This window comes from Lissotriton helveticus, chromosome 5_1, assembly GCF_964261635.1.
Source record: "Lissotriton helveticus chromosome 5_1, aLisHel1.1, whole genome shotgun sequence".
Classification (NCBI taxonomy): Eukaryota; Metazoa; Chordata; class Amphibia; order Caudata; family Salamandridae; genus Lissotriton; species Lissotriton helveticus.
Genome location: NC_136065.1, coordinates 899,822,742 through 899,840,355, shown reverse-complemented (window position 1 = coordinate 899,840,355; position 17,614 = coordinate 899,822,742). Strand labels below are relative to the sequence as shown.

General features: G+C 46.6%; 1 protein-coding gene across 1 annotated transcript in view; it reads left to right on the top strand.

The window, feature by feature from the left end:
• The window catches only part of SH2D4B (SH2 domain containing 4B), a 1,011,831-nt gene that overhangs the window by 362,593 nt on the left and 631,624 nt on the right, over positions 1-17,614 (top strand). Inside the window, exon 8 of the mRNA XM_078643357.1 lies at positions 12,274-12,421. Within this exon, the coding sequence (XP_078499483.1) occupies positions 12,274-12,421 (148 nt within the window). The remainder of the gene's footprint in view (positions 1-12,273; positions 12,422-17,614) is intronic.

Here is a 17,614-nt window from a genome sequence, read left to right as displayed (position 1 = left end):
AATGCAAATTGGGAATTTCTTCCACAACTGGCAGGCCATCACATTCGATGCCTGGGTCCTTCAAACAGCGCACGGGTTCTACATAGAGTTTTATGGGTCTCCCTACCAGGAAAGAACACCAATCCCCCTATTTTTTTCACCTGCTCACGCTGCTTTGGTGGACGTGGAAGTTCTGGATTTTCTCCGCAAATGGGGCAATCGTGAGGACGTCCCCCCACCCCCATGGATTTCTCAGAAATCTCTTTGTCTTAGACAAGAGGGACAGAGGTCAGAGACTGGTAATCAGCTTGAAGGAGTTCAAGGAATGGTCGGTTTACCAGTATTTCAAGATGGAGGGCATCCATTTACTCCAGGATCTTCTCCTTCCCAACGATTAGAGGGCACAACTGGATTGCTAGAATGCCTAGCTCACAGTCCCAGTTTTTCCTCCTCCCTGCCCTTTCCTCCAATTTCAATGGCATGGAGATACGTTCAAATTCATCACCCTCCTCTTTGGGCTGTCTTTTTGCCCCATGATATTTCACCAAGGTGATGCGTCTGGAAGTAGAGTTCCTCTTGGCCCAAGGTATCTACCTCATCATCTACATGGACTACATCCTCCTATTGAACCAATGCCCTTGAAGTTTCTTGTGACATCTGCAGTGGTAGTCTCTGTCCTGGAGTCTTCGGGTTTCATTATAAACCAACAGAAGTCAGCCCTGGTTCCCTCTCAATTGTTGGTGTTCTTGGGCTTAGTCATGGACTCAGTTCGGGCCACCCTCAGCCTTCTTTCATGGAAGATGACCAAGATCAGGCACAAACTCCAGTGCCTGACATGCCGGTCCTTCACTTTCCTACGTCAGATAGCATAAGTAGTGGGACTCCTGTCTTCCTCGATCCGGCCATCTTCCAGAGCCTCCTTCATTATTGGGCCATCCAAAGATTTAAAAACTCTCATCTCAGGAAGGGGCTGACATACTCTCAAGTGATGCCCTTATCAGCGGACGATCTGGAGGAGATCCAGTGCTGGTTGGCTCACATGGAGCCTGGATTGGCTGAGCGATCTTTGTCTCCCTACCGGATCTGGTCATAGAGTCCCCACTTTTTATTGCCCAAAATCCTATGTCCTCTCAGGGAGAGAGTGTCTGTGCCTACCCAGAACCAGTTCTGTCCTCTCTGGTGTAGCTTCCTGGCAGGAGGTGGAGACGGCATTGACAGAGGCAGACCATGCCGATTCAGGTGAAAGGAAATCTCCTCGCCCTACAGCCCAGGTCTATTCAGCCCTTTCCTGGCCCACCTAGACTCTCTGGAGCCACTGCTCCCCCACAGCCCCTTTCATCGCCAAAACCAGACTGTCAATCCACAAACCCAGCTGAGGCCTTCTGGATGGCTGAGCAAGAAAATACCTACTTTCTAAAAGTGGTATTTTCAAACACAGAATGTAAATCACCTTCACTAAAAGATGCATCTTTAGCTTCTGAGTTCAGGCATACAAAACTTTATTTCTCTACCTTATTCCCAGGGCCAGTTGTGTATATAAGATGTTACAAACAAGCTCCCCCATTCTGTCCTATGGGAAGAGGTAGCCTTGCAATAGTGATAAACGAAATTGGCAGTATTTCACTATCAGGACCTGCCACATACACCAGGGCATGTCCTACCTTTCACATACACTGCACCCTGCCCACAGGGGTATCTTGGGCCTTCCTTAGAGGTGACTGACATGTAAGAAAAGGGACGATTAGGGCCTGGCAAGTCGGTGTACTCGCCAAGTCGACATGGCAGTCTCAGACTGCACACAGGCTCTGCAATGGCAGGCCAGGGTTACATTTCCAGGCTGCTTGTGTCGGTGGCACAATCCAGTGCTGCAGCCCACTAGCAGCATTTGATTTACAGGCCCCGGAACACTCAGTGCACTTTACTATGGAAGGACGGGTAAGTTAAATATGCCAATCATGCAAACACCAATCCATAATAAAAATTTACAACAGGAGCACTTGCACTTTAACACTGATCAGCAGTGAGAAAGTGTGCAGAGACACTAAGCCAGCAAAAACAGAGTCAAAACCGGGAGGTCAGAAAGCAAAAAATCAGGGGAAACACGCCAAAAGATGCCAAGTCTAACACGTGTCCCCTCCAGCTGAAAGTAGGGAGAGCTACCCAACCTCCTGGGAGTTCTCTTCACTAAGGCGGAAGACCATGACAGACCATCTGCGTTGGCGTGTTCTGTGCCAGGGCGGTGATCCACCGTAAAATCCATTCTCTGTAGGGAGATGGACCACCTCAACAGTTTTGGATTCTCATCTCTCATTTGCATCAACCATCTGAGGGGCCTGTGGTCTGTCTGAACCCAGAAGTGAGTCCCAAACAGGTAGGGTCTGAGCTTCTTTAGTGCCGAGAACACAGCAAAATCTTCCCTATCTATGGCTCTCGACAATCTGTTCCCTGGGGAGTAGTCTCCTGCTAAGGAAGACTACAGGCTGATCTAGGCCCTCTTCATTCAGTTGTGAGAGCACCGCTCCCACACAATGCTCTGAAGCATCGGTCTGCACAAAAAATTCCTTGGAGCAGTCGGGTGCCTTGAGCACGGGTGGCGTGCACAAGGTGGCCTTCAGGGCATCATAAGATTTCTGGCAGGATTCAGTCCAGATCACCTTCTTGGGTTGCTTCCTGGAAGTCAGCTCTGTTAAGGGGGCAACAATGGTGCTGTAGCCCTTAACAAACCTCATGCAGTAACCGGTGAGACCTAAAAAGGCTCTCACCTCCGTCTGGGTCTTGTGGGCTCCCAAACCAGGATCGTGTCAATCTTGGGCTGTAAGGGCGCCATCTTGCCGCTTCCTACCTGTTGTCCCAAGTACACCACAGAAACCTCTCCGATCTGGCACTTACTGGCCTTGATCATGAGGCCTGCCCTCTGCAGAGCCCACAACACTTTCCCGAGGTGCTGCAAGTGTTCTTCTCAGCTGGAACTGAACACTGCAATGTCATCCAGGTATGCGCCACTGAAATCCTCCAATCTAGCCTACACCTGGTTGACCAACCTCTGAAAGGTGGCATGGGCATTCTTCAACCCTTAGGGCATCTCCCGGAACTGGTAATGTCCTTCTGGGGTTTAAAATGAGGACCTCTCCCTGGCCCCATCGGTTAAGGCAATCTGCCAGTACCCAGGCGTTAAATCAAACATGCTGATGAACTTGGCAGCTCCCAACCGATCAATGAGCTCATCAGATCAGGGGATGGGGTGTGCGCAGTCCTGGTGATGGCATTGAGCCCATGGTATTCCACCCAAATCTTCAGTTCCGGAGTGGCACCGGGTGCAGAAGCCAAGACCACTGGGCTGGCCCAAGGACTGTTAGAGGGCTCGATCACCCTTAATGCCAACAATTTAGAGACCTCCTCTTTGATGCTGGCCCTGACCCAGTCAGTTAACCTGTAAATCTTGAGTTTTAAAGGAGGGCTGTCACCAGTATCCACGTCATGGGTACACCAGTGAGTAACACCTAGGGTCAGAGAGAACAGTGGGGCAAACTGTCCCAACAACTTGTGACAGTCGCTCTGCTGCTCTGGGGTCAGTGTAGGGGAGAGGATAACACATTCCTTTGACCCATCATGCTCCTTGATGGACAGGAGGTCGGGAAGAGGTTCACTCTCCACTTCCACCCCATCATCTGTCGCCAAGATCATGCTCACTTCGGACCTCTTGTAGTGGGGCTTGAGGCAGTTCACGTGGAGGACCCTCAAAGGGTTCCTTGGAATCTGCAAATTCACCAGGTAGGTGACATCACATTTGCACTCCACCACCACAAAAGGCCCAGTCCACTTGTCCTGTAAGGCACCATTTTCCACTGGGGCCATGACCCACACTTATTGCCCAGATTGAAATTCGGCCAGAGTGGCATTCTGGTCATACCACTTCTTCATTTCTTTCTGGCTTGCTTACAGGTTCACCTGAGTGAGTTTCCTGAAGTGGGCAGTTTGGTTTCTGAAGGCCAGCATGTAATTAAACACATCCTGGGGAGTTTTCCAGGGAGCTGCCTCCCAGCCTTCCTTCACCAAACTCAGAGGTCCTCTTACAGGGTAACCATACAGAAGCTCAAAGGGACTGAACCCAAGAGACTTTTGTTGCACCTCCCTGTACGCAAAGGGAAGGCATGGCAAGAGGATGTCCCACTTACGTCTCATGGGTTCTGTTAGACCCTTAATCATGCCTTTCAAGGTCTGGTTTAATATCTCCACCAGACCGTTACCTTGTGGGTGGTAAGGAGTAGCGAAATTGTAGGTTACACCACACTCCTTCCACAGGGATGCCATATACTTGGATATGAAATTTGTGTCACGGTCAGAAACCTCCTCTCTGGGGAAACCCACACAGGAACAGATCCCCATTAACACCCGGCCCAGCACCTGCGCTGTCGTTGTCCTGAGAGGGATTGCCTCTGAGTACTGGGTGGCATGGTCCACCAAGAACAGGATGTACCTGTTGCCATGGCTGTCTTGGGATCCAGTGTCCCCACAATGTCCATCCCTACCCTTCCAAAGGGTGTTCCAATGACTGGAAAAGGTTGGAGAGGAGCTTTGACCATCCTCCCACTCTTACCACATGCCCGGCAAGTTTTGCAATACCTGCAATGTCTATCCGACTGCCTTCGTATTTGGGGCCAGAAGAAGTGGGTGACAATTCTGTCAAAGGTCTTATCCTGCCCCAAATGTCCTGCCAAAGGCACGTCATGAGCCAGACCCAGTAGGACGGTCCTGAAGTGCTGGGGTGCCACCAGCACACAGGCTGACCCAGGCTCAGCGACCTTAGGCTCACTATACAGGAGACAATTTTCCCAGTAGATCCATTGTGATCTGGACTGATCACCAGCTGCCTGGTCAGCAGCCTGCTGCCACAGATCCTCCAGAGTAGGGCACTCTTTCTGCTCCTTGCAGAAATCCTCCCTGGTGGGACCCGCTTCTTGCTGCCAATGGGTCAGCTCAGAAATGTCCCGCAGTTCAGCTATCTGTTTCCCTGTAGGCACTGGGGTGTCCCCCTCAAGGTCAGCCTCCTCCCGGTCTGTGGGAAGTTCAGCGGACGGTTTCCCGTGCCCCTTGTCCTTTCTCTTGGCAGGGGCCTGGGCCACTGTTTCAGGCCCCAGGTCCTTCTGATCACCCTTTCTGGCCACCATTGTCCGAGTGGACACGCATGTCCATTCTGGCAACCCAAGCACCTCCAAGTGAGAGCTGAGCTCAACATCCTTCCACAAGGACTGCTCCAGGTCGTTACCTAGCAGACAATATACAGGCATGGTAGGGCTCACAGCCACCCTCTTGGGACCTGAGACCCCCCCATTCAAAGGGAACCTGCATCACCATACACTGGCGCTCTGAGTTACCTACGGCAACTACTTAGTGGAATACCCTGGGGATTACTTGCTCCTCAGAGACCAGGTGGCACCGGACTTAGGTCACACTGGATCCAGTATCTCTGAGAGCCTCTACCAGTTTCCCATTGAAGGTCACCCAGATGCTGTATTTCTTTGTGTTAGGGAGCACCTGGTATCCTGGGACCATCTCTCCCCTAGTGAGACGAGGGTCATTTCTGCGGGTTCCCCACCCTCCAGTGGGTACCCCCTCCTTCCCAAGAGCTACACTCACCAACACCCTGGTCTGCCCACCAGTGGGTGGCTGTGCCCTCTTGGGACACTTGGCATCCCCCTTCAAGTGATCCACCTGGTCACATGAAAAACACTTTCTGGTCTCAGCAGGCTTTGCTGAAGATACCCCTTGTTTCTTATCTCCTGGGGATGGGAACCTTTACCCTGGGTGTTAGTGTGGGGCCCTTTAGAGAATTCCTCTGTGTTACCCTTGTCCCCCCACTTATCTGCTGAGGACCCTGCCCACCTTTGGCTGAGTCTTCCCCAAACGCTTTCTTGTGGACCCGTGTACTCACCCAGCGGTCCGCCTCCATAGCAAGCTTCCTGGGTCAGTCAGCTTACTATCAACCAAGTGCCGGCGCAGGTCTGCAAAATATAGACTAGACAAGTGCTCCCAGGCAATCAAATTGTAGAGCCCCTCAAAATCTGTGACATTACTGCCCATCACCCAGCCATCCTGTGACCTGCAGAAAAAATCTACACATTCTAACCAAGTGTTGGCATCAGACTTCTAACTGGACCTAAACTGATCCTTGTACTTTTCAGGAGTGAGTCCATACCTGGTAAGAAGAGCGTCCTTCATGTCAGCTTATGTGATGTTATGCCCCTTACCTAAAGCTATCAGGGTATCCCATCTTCTTCAGGAAACAGAGGCCACAACCCTGCCACCCAGTTATGTTCAGGGACCTCATTCATGTGAATGGATGACTCGTACCCTTGAACCTACCTCTGTATGTTAACCCCTTCTTGAACTCTTTGCCTACATACTTGGGGATGTGCACAATCCTATCTGTCTGCAGTGAAGAGTTGCTGCCACCATCTATGCTGAATTTGCTCCTCAATTCCAGCTCCTAATAGGCAGCAATGACATGCACAGTTTTGGTGCACTACTAGTTGGGAGATGAAGTCCCTTTGGCCCTTGAGGTCCTTTGGGCTAACTAGCCCTTCTATTACCTGAAGTAAGACCCACACAGGTGTATTGCTGAGAGGTCACAAGAGGTCACACCCCTTTCTCCACCACTCTTTAAACATGCCTCCTGGCTCACTACTGCTTTGGGGAAGAAGTCCACTTTACTCCTGTGGCCCTCAGGAGGCAAGGGGACTTTATCCCCCAACCAGCAGTGCGTCATGAGGTGTGTTTGCAGAGTGGTGGGGTAACGAGAGGGCCTCTGGCAAGTTGCCATGCTTTAAAAAAAAAACTATTTTCTAAGGGACCGGGGGCTGAATAACTTCCCTTTCCTGGGCAAGTTCGAACCCGGGAACCCCATCCCCTGGGCCAGGCATTCTAAGAATGGGGATGGGGCCACGTTGCCCCCCTTCCCGGACCAATTTCAGCCCCAGGCATCCCGTACCCTGGGTCCTGGCCTTTAATTTTTTTTCTTAAAATACAGGAAGGGGAGGGCGCATGGCTTCCCTTCCCTGGGCTAATTGTGGCCCCGGGGACCCCATCTCCCAAGGCCGGTCCATTTCCAAAATATGGGCCAGTAGACTGTATTACCTGTCGGGGTTCTTCTTTAGCAGATTTTGGGGCAGATGTATCAACATCGAGATTTGCAAATCTCAAATAGCGATTTTTTAGAAATCGCTATTTGAGATTTGCAAATTGGTATATATGTAGATAATCGCTTTTTTTAGCGATTTCTTAAAATTCCTTAATTGCGATTAGCAAATTGCATATCGCAATTAAGGAATAATTTCCCATTTATTTCTATGGGCCAGGAGGCCCATAGGAATGAATGTGAAGTTATTCTCAATTTGCAATTCACAATTTGAGAATCGCAAATTGAGAATAATTTCAAGGGTGTAAGGGTGTCATAAGGACACCCTGATGCACCCCTGAAATTCACATCTGTGCGCATATGGCGCACATACATGCCCTAAGGGCATGTATGTGCGCCCCAGGGCACCTTCACAAATGCAAAAAAAGTGCTTTTGTGAAAGAAATTGCAAATTACCACCAACTTCAAGTTGGTGGTAATTTGCGATTTCTTAATGAGAAATCGCACAACTTGGGTGCTCCATATATTGCATATAAGGAGTCGCAAAATTTGCGATTCCTTAAATGCAATTGCAAAATAAGGAATCACAAATTTGCGATTCCTTATTTTGCACTCAATTTTACTACATACATACCATTTAGCGAAAAGGAGTTCGCAAACCCATTTGAGCTTCATACATCTGCCCCCAAATCTCTTTTAATTTGGAAAGTTCCCAAGTGTGAGTTAGTTTTAAAAGTTTAAAGTAAACCATTTGTGAAATAAATGTAAAAGCTCCCAGAGGCAATTTCACTTTTAAATCATAAGACATTGTTCGGCAATGCCTTAAAACTGGGAGGAACTGGATTCTATCCGAGCCTGTCACATTTAAAAGCATTGTCAACCCCAGCACCGTCTTAACATCATTACCCCCAGGCAAAGCAGTGCACTGGGCCCTGCCTACACAACCACTCACAGGAATAAAAGTGTTTAACGGAACATGTGTGTTAAATTCTGGTGTGCATCAATGGTTCACATACCAACCCTGCCTACTTTTGCTTGATTCCACTTTATGCTGCTTTGTTACTCCACCCTACACGTCCTGTCACTTTACCTCACAGCCTGGTTCATTTTTTATCCCCGCGTTATACCGAAGTAACTCTTTTCCTATATTTCTCTTCCTCCTCTCTAACTTCTCTATCTCTTGCACTGGGACGGCGCCTGCTGATAAAAAATAAGTTCGGGTGCCCACCACATGCAACCAGCAGCATAAATTGAACCTTATAAACAGCAGAGCTATTACGCCATATAAAATCAGACGCATACTCATCTTCTGAGGTGTATCCTCCCAGACACTCTCTTGCTGTGAGCCTAACTTCCTATCTTCTTTCCCTTTCGATTAAACACGATTGTTGCTGGCATCACAGGGAGCTCATTTTGTTTTCATTATGCGTGTGTTAATCACGATTGGATAATGGGACCATAAAAACGGTGGTAATGGCGCTTGCGTCGCGAGCTCCATTATAACTTCGTCGATTCATTAATGCGCCATCTTTCTCGCGTGTTACCGAAAGGGAGCCTCCTGTGTTCAGCCAGCGATCGAAAAACAAATCCCGTGCTCCACTAACTGAGTCATTAACACACTCAGTAAGTCGCCTCTCCTCTCCACTCTGTAAAATTGTCCTCTTTTGAACCGGCTTGCTCCTGAGCGACAGTGAATTTTCAGGCTAAGTTCGTTTCGCTGTTTTAGCCCCGTTACTGCTTGGTCCGGAGCACACAATGTTCATTGGCCGCAGCAAATGTACGCTCTGCAGATAAAACTCCCCATCTGCAGGTCGATGTCAGTGCTGGGAATGCACGGTTCATGGCTGCCATTCTGTCAAGATCTCGGAATCACCTGCAATCACTTTATCTGAAAATACGATTTGTGTCGTACAGACGCACAACATAGACATTTATTTGATCATTAACTAAGTATTTGAATATTTTGAATAAGTGGCATTATATATGTTAGCGAATACAGAGGTCGCACTGTTGTTTTTTGAAATACAAATTGTAGGTCCCTTCTTCCAGTCTCTTTTAGTTGCTCGGGTGAGTTCCGTCTCCTGGGGCTACTGACCAACCCCAGATGCACCACCTGACTCCCCCACCCCCACAACACACACGCACACTCGCCTGAACTCTTGGGGGCAGATTTACAAGCCACTGCGCCACTTTTGCGTCACTTTGCCCATGTTAAAAGTAACGCAAAAGTGGCGCAAGGAGCTTGTAAATCTGCCCCTTAGTATCCATCTGATAAAGTGCCTAACCTAGTGAGCAGTTCTGCAGCAACACATGATGATGGAATGCTGAATGAATCAAACATTCACCCCTAGTCAAGAGATCTGAGTTAAATCCATTGTTCTTTTTCTCACTTCACCACCCCAGTTTGGACTAGGATGACCAACTGGCATAGGTGCAAATTCAGGACGGTGAGTGTAAAAATTCAGGACAAAGGGACAAAATTCAGGACAAAAATTCAGGACAAAGGGTCAAAATTCAGGACAAAACTTTGGGACAAAAGTTAAGTTTTATAGACACGTCAGAGGTGGTCGCGCAATAGTATATAAGTAAGTAAATAGACAACCACCTAAGTAAAAGTCAGAATGAGTTTATATTAGGTTGAGACAACCGTGCACGTCACGGTTTTTCAGTATGGCCGCAGCTTGCTACCTTAGACGATTCAAAATTTGTTTCTCGCTCCAGCAGGTACAATAGTCACCAGACAATGGTGAACCACACCTGAATATAAGTGAGGCCACTTTTATTGTTGATTGAAAACTACTGAATATACAAGGAGGTTTGCAGTGCCAGCCCCTAGTAACAAAACCGCTCTCCCCCCCCTTTCCAGCCTCCCAGGGAAACACCCAATGCCCGGTCCGTCCAGTCCGGCCTTGCTACCACCCTTCAATGGTGCCCCTCATCTTCACTTAGACCGTCTCTCGTGTATTTAATTTCTTTTATAGTGTTACTCATCCCAAGTATGTAGGGCGGGGTGTCGGAGTACGTTACATCACACACACATTATATAGAGACAGTGACTCATATTAACGTGAAAGTCATTGTATAGGAAATGTTACTTGAGATAATGGGTGCTACAAGGTGTAATCATTCTTTCATCAATCATTCAGTCTTTCACCATTCATTCTGTCCTTCCATCTGTGTGCCCATCTATATCCAAACATATTCAACCATTTGCAAACCTATCCACCATATATCCTTCCATCCATCATTTCACTCATCCATCCCTTCATCCACCCTTTCACTCATCCATCCATTATTCATCTACCCACCCTTTCACCCCATCCATCCGTACACTCATCCATCCACTCTTCCACCCAGCCATCTATTCACTCACCCATTCAGCCATTTACCCTTTCACCCATCCAGCCATCCATTCAATTACTCATCCATACATCGATTCACTTACCCATCATCTACCCTTCCACCCATACATCCATCTATTTACCTTTTCTCTCATCCATACTTCCACTCATTCACTCATCCATCCATCCTTTCATTCATTATCTATCCATTCACCCTTTCATTCATCCATTCATCCTTTCAGTAATCTATCCAGCCATTCACACATTCCTTTAGTTTTTTACTTTCCCTCCTTTTCACATCATGAGCTGAGCATTTGTCTGCAGAGTCACAGACAGAAGAGGCCCATCAATAACTTCACCTCGCTGTAGTTCCTAAAGCAAGGGGTGGGGGAGAGTTCACTATGCCCCTGCACATAGGCAATCTGAAAACGTAGAAATCATGAGTATTGCATGATGCACAGTGCCAGGATGTGAGGTGACTGTGACATGGTATTGTTTCCACACCTTTAAGTGGTGTAAAAAAACGTGGGGGTCTCTTCAAAGTGTGTGTTCGATGTAATTAAGGGCGTGGTTTAAAACACCTAGGTAAAAAATCTGCGCTTAGCATAGTCTTCCGCCCGACTGGTATTATGCTGTTTCTGTCATTGGATCCAGATGTATAATACAGCAAGTATCATTACACCAACAAGAAGCCAGGACTATTGGCTTTGTCAATGGGTATTAGTTGCTTAAAATAAAAAAGCAGTAACAAGGACTTTGTTGAATATAATATTGAAAATACCTCACTCTAAAATGATGGGACAGTAAAAGAACGATAACCCCTTCTTTTTAACTTGTTCTTCAGACTTCTTTAAATAAACCGTTTTTTCACGTTGTAGCATGGGCGTTTTAGCTTTTTTTCTAACAGATTGCCCTGCTGTACACTAAGGTAGGAGGAGGCCACCACATGCTTTAACACCCCAGACTGCCACATTGTCATTCTGTATGTGGCAATCAGCCGGCATACAGAATGACAATGGGGGCTGCTCTTTTGCTCCAGGAGGAGCGCGAGGCGGCCCCATCAGGGGGGTGAGGCCTCTCACAGGGGAGCAATGCTGCTCCCTGCAAGGCCAAAATTATGGACAAAAGGCGTCCGTAAAAGGGATCCTCGCGGACAACGGACGTGAGGTCCCAATTACGGACGGTCCGTGAAATTTACGGACGGTTAGTCACCCTAGTTTGGACCCAGCAATATGCAAACCAGTCTTGACCTTGTGCCTCATGGGAACAGTCCAGCCCAAACAGCAAAGCCGGGTCCTCGCTGGACCGCAAACAAGAATCCTGGGACCGGTTTCGGGAAACCACCGCTCATCAGCCAGACTCGCTTGAATCCAGTGGCATAGTGAGAAGGGCACAAAACTTATTGGGGGCAGGGGGACTAACTGGCATATGTTACACATCACTTGCCCATTCTTACCTGCCGTACTCTGCCCATATAATAATGCTGTTTGATCAATTTAAAGTGACAAACATTGCCATGTACCCCAGCAATGCTGCAGCATGCCCCCCTCCTCCACTTTGTGCTTTCACACACTAATGAGTCATTAAGGTTTCTCCAAATTAATCTTCCCCAAACATCAATATACAGAAATGTATAGCATATGGAAACATTGTACATATTTAGTGATCATGGGTATAATGTTTATGGTGATGTCACAAAATAGGGTTAATCCGCCATTTTTGGTTTGGCGCGGGCTACAAGGAACGAAAAGGAGATCCACCTAAAAGATGGCCACATTGTGTTAAATAAGAAATAATCTAATTATTGCTTCATTTCAGAAAAGAGAAGAAGAAGAGAGACAGAGCGGGGAGGAAGAAATACGACGACAAGAAGAGCTGAGAGCGAAGGAGCTGTACCTGAGCCTGAAAGAAGCTCAGCAGCAGAGCCAGCGCAACGACAGCGACGAGGAGCAGTGGCAAGAGCAGCGTGAGTCACTTCAATTTTACACCACCCAAAATGTCAGTGGCTGGAAAGTTTGTTGGAAGGAAGGGGCGTTGTGGGTTAAAAAGATGGACTGAATGCAGACAGGAGAGTTTGCTGGTGGCTGAGACTTCCGCAACTATTCCAGCACTCACAACCTCTGTGTTTACCTCATTGTTAGGAAGTACGCATCTATTCCAGCACTCACAACCTCTGTGTTTACCTCATTGTTAGGAAGTAGGCAACTATTCCAGCACTCACAACCTCTGCGTTTACCTCATTGTTAGGAAGTAGGCAACTATTCCAGCACTCACAACCTCTGCGTTTACCTCATTGTTAGGAAGTAGCTGAACCCAGATGCTAAATGTCCCATCAAAAACAATCAGAACAGTAATAAGATTACCAGGTTCTGTTCCAACTATTTTCAGGAGTATAGGCTGTCAAGAAATCACTCCATTTCCCAACGGTTCAGATCCTGAGTGGCAGGAAGGATTGGGAATAGATATCCACATGTAGTTAGTTATTCCTGTATCTGTTCAACTACTCTTGTTAAGTCTTAATAGGCTTTAAAATAAATCTGACTGGCAAAAACGTATCTCTTAATCCATTGAGACTAATGAGAGGCTTTCAAGGGTTCATGGCAGATTATTCTTGATGATGTTATACCACAATATTGTGGGGTTAATTTAAACGTACAAAATATTTACTCCACAATATTTACTACGACTATATCGTCAAGCTATATATTTTGAAGTTAAGATCTGTACCTCTGCACTTCCTTATATATACACTTAACTGGATAATATAGTGGAAGTTAATACTGTGGAGTCAATATTTGTGCAGGTCGGTATTAAAACCACAATATTGTGACAAACTAGTATAACTGACTTGCAAATAAATGTTCTTTAATCCTGTTAGTTGCATGCCAGAAAGTCTCACTTTTATGTGATATGTTGTTGCCCACTTACGTGATGGTGGAGCTCGAAGGCTGCAGCAGCCAGAAATAGACGAGGTCCACCTAGGTGTTTTTCTTTTTACAGGAATTAAATGCTTGTGACAAATTATGTTTTTTGGGTGGGTTGCACATGTCATCAATATTATTGGGCAAAAAATGACAAGATTTCAATTATCCCACTTTGCAGTACAAAAGACAGACCAAACTAACTGTACAACTACACCAGCAGGTGCTGCTAGACACCCTAAAGCATTTAATGGGTATTGATGGTGTCGTCCTTAAATGGTTCATCTCTTACCTTCACCTCTTACCTAACTAACCGCTCCCAAATTGTAAAAAGTGGGAATGCCATGTCAGTTCCAGTCAGCCTGTAACAAGAGTTCCTACAAGGTTCCATTCTCTCCCCAAACTTTTTCAACCTCTGCTTCTAACCCCTCTGCACAATCCTCAGAAACTCAAGAGTCGTCTTCCACCTATACGCCGTTGACACCCAAATCCACTTGAAGATCTCAGGCAGATCAAGACTGCACCCACTTATCCAACTCCCTTAATAGAATTCATATTTGAATGGCTAACAACCCCCTTAAACAAAATCCAGTAAAAACAGAATTTCTTTTCATCTCTCCAGAGAAAGCTAACTTGCCGATTCAAGACTGGACAGATCGCCTCCCAGACATGGACGGCTGCCCCTCCATCATTCAGATTGCCAAATCTTATGGATTCACCCTCAAGAGATGTCTTAACTTCCAGAACCATGTCTCCTCCATGGCTAAGTGTGCCCGTTTCCAGCTAAGGCTTCTTTGGGGAATCAGGAACCTCATCCAAGCACACAGCCTTAAATGTTTACCCGCCACTTGCGTTCTCCAGACTCGACTATGGAATTGCACACCTTTCCAGCATTTCCAGAGTTCACCAAGGACTTTTCAGAGCAGTCCTACATATGGTAACCGGCTTTGTGACAAGACGCAAGGAATTCAACCTTATCTCCCCCATTCTACACTCCCTTCAAAGGTTTCCCATAGAAACAAGAGCGCCATTTAAAACTGCTTGCATCACTCATAAAGTACCTCTCCAAGAATCTGAAAATCTCAAGCGCTCTCTGAGACTCACGAAATGCTGAGTTGCTCCTCCTCGAATACCCCACCTTCAAGCATGCGCAAAACATGAACCAATCCTTCTACGGAAGCTCCACAAGATTACGGAACTCTCTCCCCACTGAGATTCCGCCTGACCACATGTAAGATCACCTTCAAAAACGACCTCAAGGCTCATTTCTTTTAACAACACCTGGCCTAACACGCTCTTATCCCTTCACACTCCTGCCACTTGCAGACCTACCCCAACCAGTATGAAAGATTGTTGTCCCGTTTGTGGTACTGTACCATCAGATTGCCACTGCTATGTCTTACTATGAATACTTTTGAAGCGCTCTACCTCACAGCGAGGATAACATGGTGTTTTCTCCACCTTAAATGTAACATGTATATTTTCCATTTGTTATTGATACATTCTGCTTTTTGCAAAACGCTCTTTTTGTACCACTGCCTGCCAGTACTATGCTGTACAATGAATACTCATGAAGTGTGCTCCCTCATGGGGAGGCTAACCTGGTGTACTCTCTACCTTTAATGTCACTTGTATACTCTCTATTTGTTATTGGTAAGTTTAGCTTTTTGTAAAGCACACTGACAACTACAGGTCACGTACGCGCTATGTAAAATTACAAATATAAATAAATAAATACATTTCATTTTAGGTCTCATCTACAGACACCCTTAGCTGTCTGTTGTTGAAGTCCTATATTGAACTGTACAACATAAGGAGTGGGCTTTGTGGGCTTTGGGTCTGCTCCTTTCTTATTTTTGGATGGGTTTCTTGTCTATTTCACTTCTCTGCTCCTGATTCAATGCTTTTCAACCTTATTATTGTTTTTGTCCTGCTCCATTAGCATTATTGCCTCACTATGTGTTTTGATTTGATGGCATGTACCTTTTCACTGCTGAACCAAAACTTTCACAAATGAGGGAGTGGTTTCTTTCCCTCTCCCTGCTTCTTACTGGCCTGCACCTCCCGCCTCTTTATCTTTACATAGCCCTTTGCATGGAGGAAGCAGGTGGGAACTAGGAGCGGCACTTCTGGGCTGGAGGTAGGGGGTGGAGCCTATGGTTAGCAGTCTAGCTGCTGAAACCTTCATAAGGCAATGACAATCGCAACACGCAGCGGACGTGCCACCGGTTCATTAAAGGCAAGCCCGTCTGCGCCCGACGCACCCGGACGAGACCAGGGGCCATGGACCCTGTCCATTTTTCTACAGGTAAACGGGTATATGCCCCTGAGTATCTCCTTTCCCTCAGAGGGAATGAACATGAACATTTTTTTCATTCGTTATGCCCATCCAAGAATAATAATACCTGTCCATACTGCTGTTTTATATTTACACCATCTCTTAAAGCTCAATCTGTAGATAAGGAACATGCACTTTACAGAATGTTCCTTTTGAATTGTAGATCTTTGCCAAAAGATGCAAAAGAAATTCCCATGCTCTTAGATGAGCTCCCTGACGCTTTATTCATAACAGAAACCTGGCTTAATAATGAGTCCGACCCAGTCCTCGCACAAACTCTTCCTTCTGGCTACCTCATCCAGCAATTAGACCGCAAAAGCAATAAAGGGTAAGGGATCGCTATTATATAGAAAGATCGGTTCAAATGCTGCATTACAACCGACCCGCTACCTAACTGTGAGAACTTCGCGTTCTCATTCAGCTTTTCACCTACACATTTTCAGGATTATTGATTTACTGTCCCCCCCTGGAACTCCGGGACAATTTCTCAAAGCATTTAGTGAAACTGTTGCCAACTTTGCCAGTTCTCCCTCCAATTTCACAGTTTTGGGAGATCTCAATCTGCACTTAGATGATCCCAATAACTCTGTTGTCTCCGAGTTAGAAAGAAACCTCTTAGCACTCCAGTTTAATCAAAAAGTGTCTGGAGGTACTCATATTAAAGGCCATCTCTTGGATCCGATCTTCACTAACAATGAGGAACTCTCAGTAGGGGCACCACATCAACTTCCATGGTCAAATAACTTCTTGATTCCTCCGTCATGGGCCATTACGGGGCCACCAACCTTATTTAGTAAGATTATTAGTCAGGAATTTCCATGGTCCAAACTTACCCTCAAACAGTGGATCTCAGCTCTGGATGCCACCACACATTCCATTGATACAAACCCAACTGTGGCCAATGATATGTTTAACAAATGGATCGAGCTTTCACTAGACCATGCTCTCCCTAAGGAATCATGCCTCAAAAAAGTAAGGTCTAAGATTTCGCCATGGTACTCTCCGAAGCTCCACAAACTTAAACAAGCTTGTAAAAAATTAGAAAGAGAATGGAGAAAGACTATGCAGCACCTAGTAAACAAAAATATAGAGAGGCTATTAAAATTTACCAACTCAAATTCAAAAGGGCACAAGCTGCGTACTATGGGGAAAAAAGTTGTTCTTGCCTCCAACGCTCCGCGGGAAATCTTCTGTTTTGCTAAAACCTTCATTAATCCCCTGCACCACAAGCTACCACAGATGGCGCCCTCACCCATTGCAATAACCTGGTAGAATTCTTCCACAAGGAGATTCACGATATATATCTTAAATTCCCTTGCACAACCAAGCAAAGGGACCTGTACACTATCAATATGCCCCCCTCGGTACTCCAGCAATGCTTGATCATATCCCTTTACTTGATCTTTAACTCTGTAGAATCCATCCTTGCCCGGGTTAAATCAGGATCACTTAGGAATCCAGCCCTCCACATGTTGTGAAATTAGCGACTGGCTCAACTCTCCCATTGATCCGAGAATTGTTCAACACCTCCATCTCTTCGGGAGAGGTTCCTCCACCATGAAAATGCGCCATGGTAAAAGCATTACTTAAAACACCCACTCTTGACCCAGGGATCCTGGGGAATTATTGGCCTATTCCTCTCCTCCCAGGAATCAGCAAAATCCTAGAGAGGCATGTTAACTCAGTGCTATCTGGGTTTTTGGAATCAAATAACTTGCTTCACTTTTCACAGACGGGTTTCTAGCCCCTACATGGGACGGAGACAGCACTCTTAGCGGTGGCTGAAGAGTCGAGGAAGATCTTAGATCAGGGTGGCGTAGCGGCTATCATTCTCCTGGATCTCAGCGCCGCATTTGACACTGTCAACCATAATATCTTGACCCTCTGACTCAGGAGACTG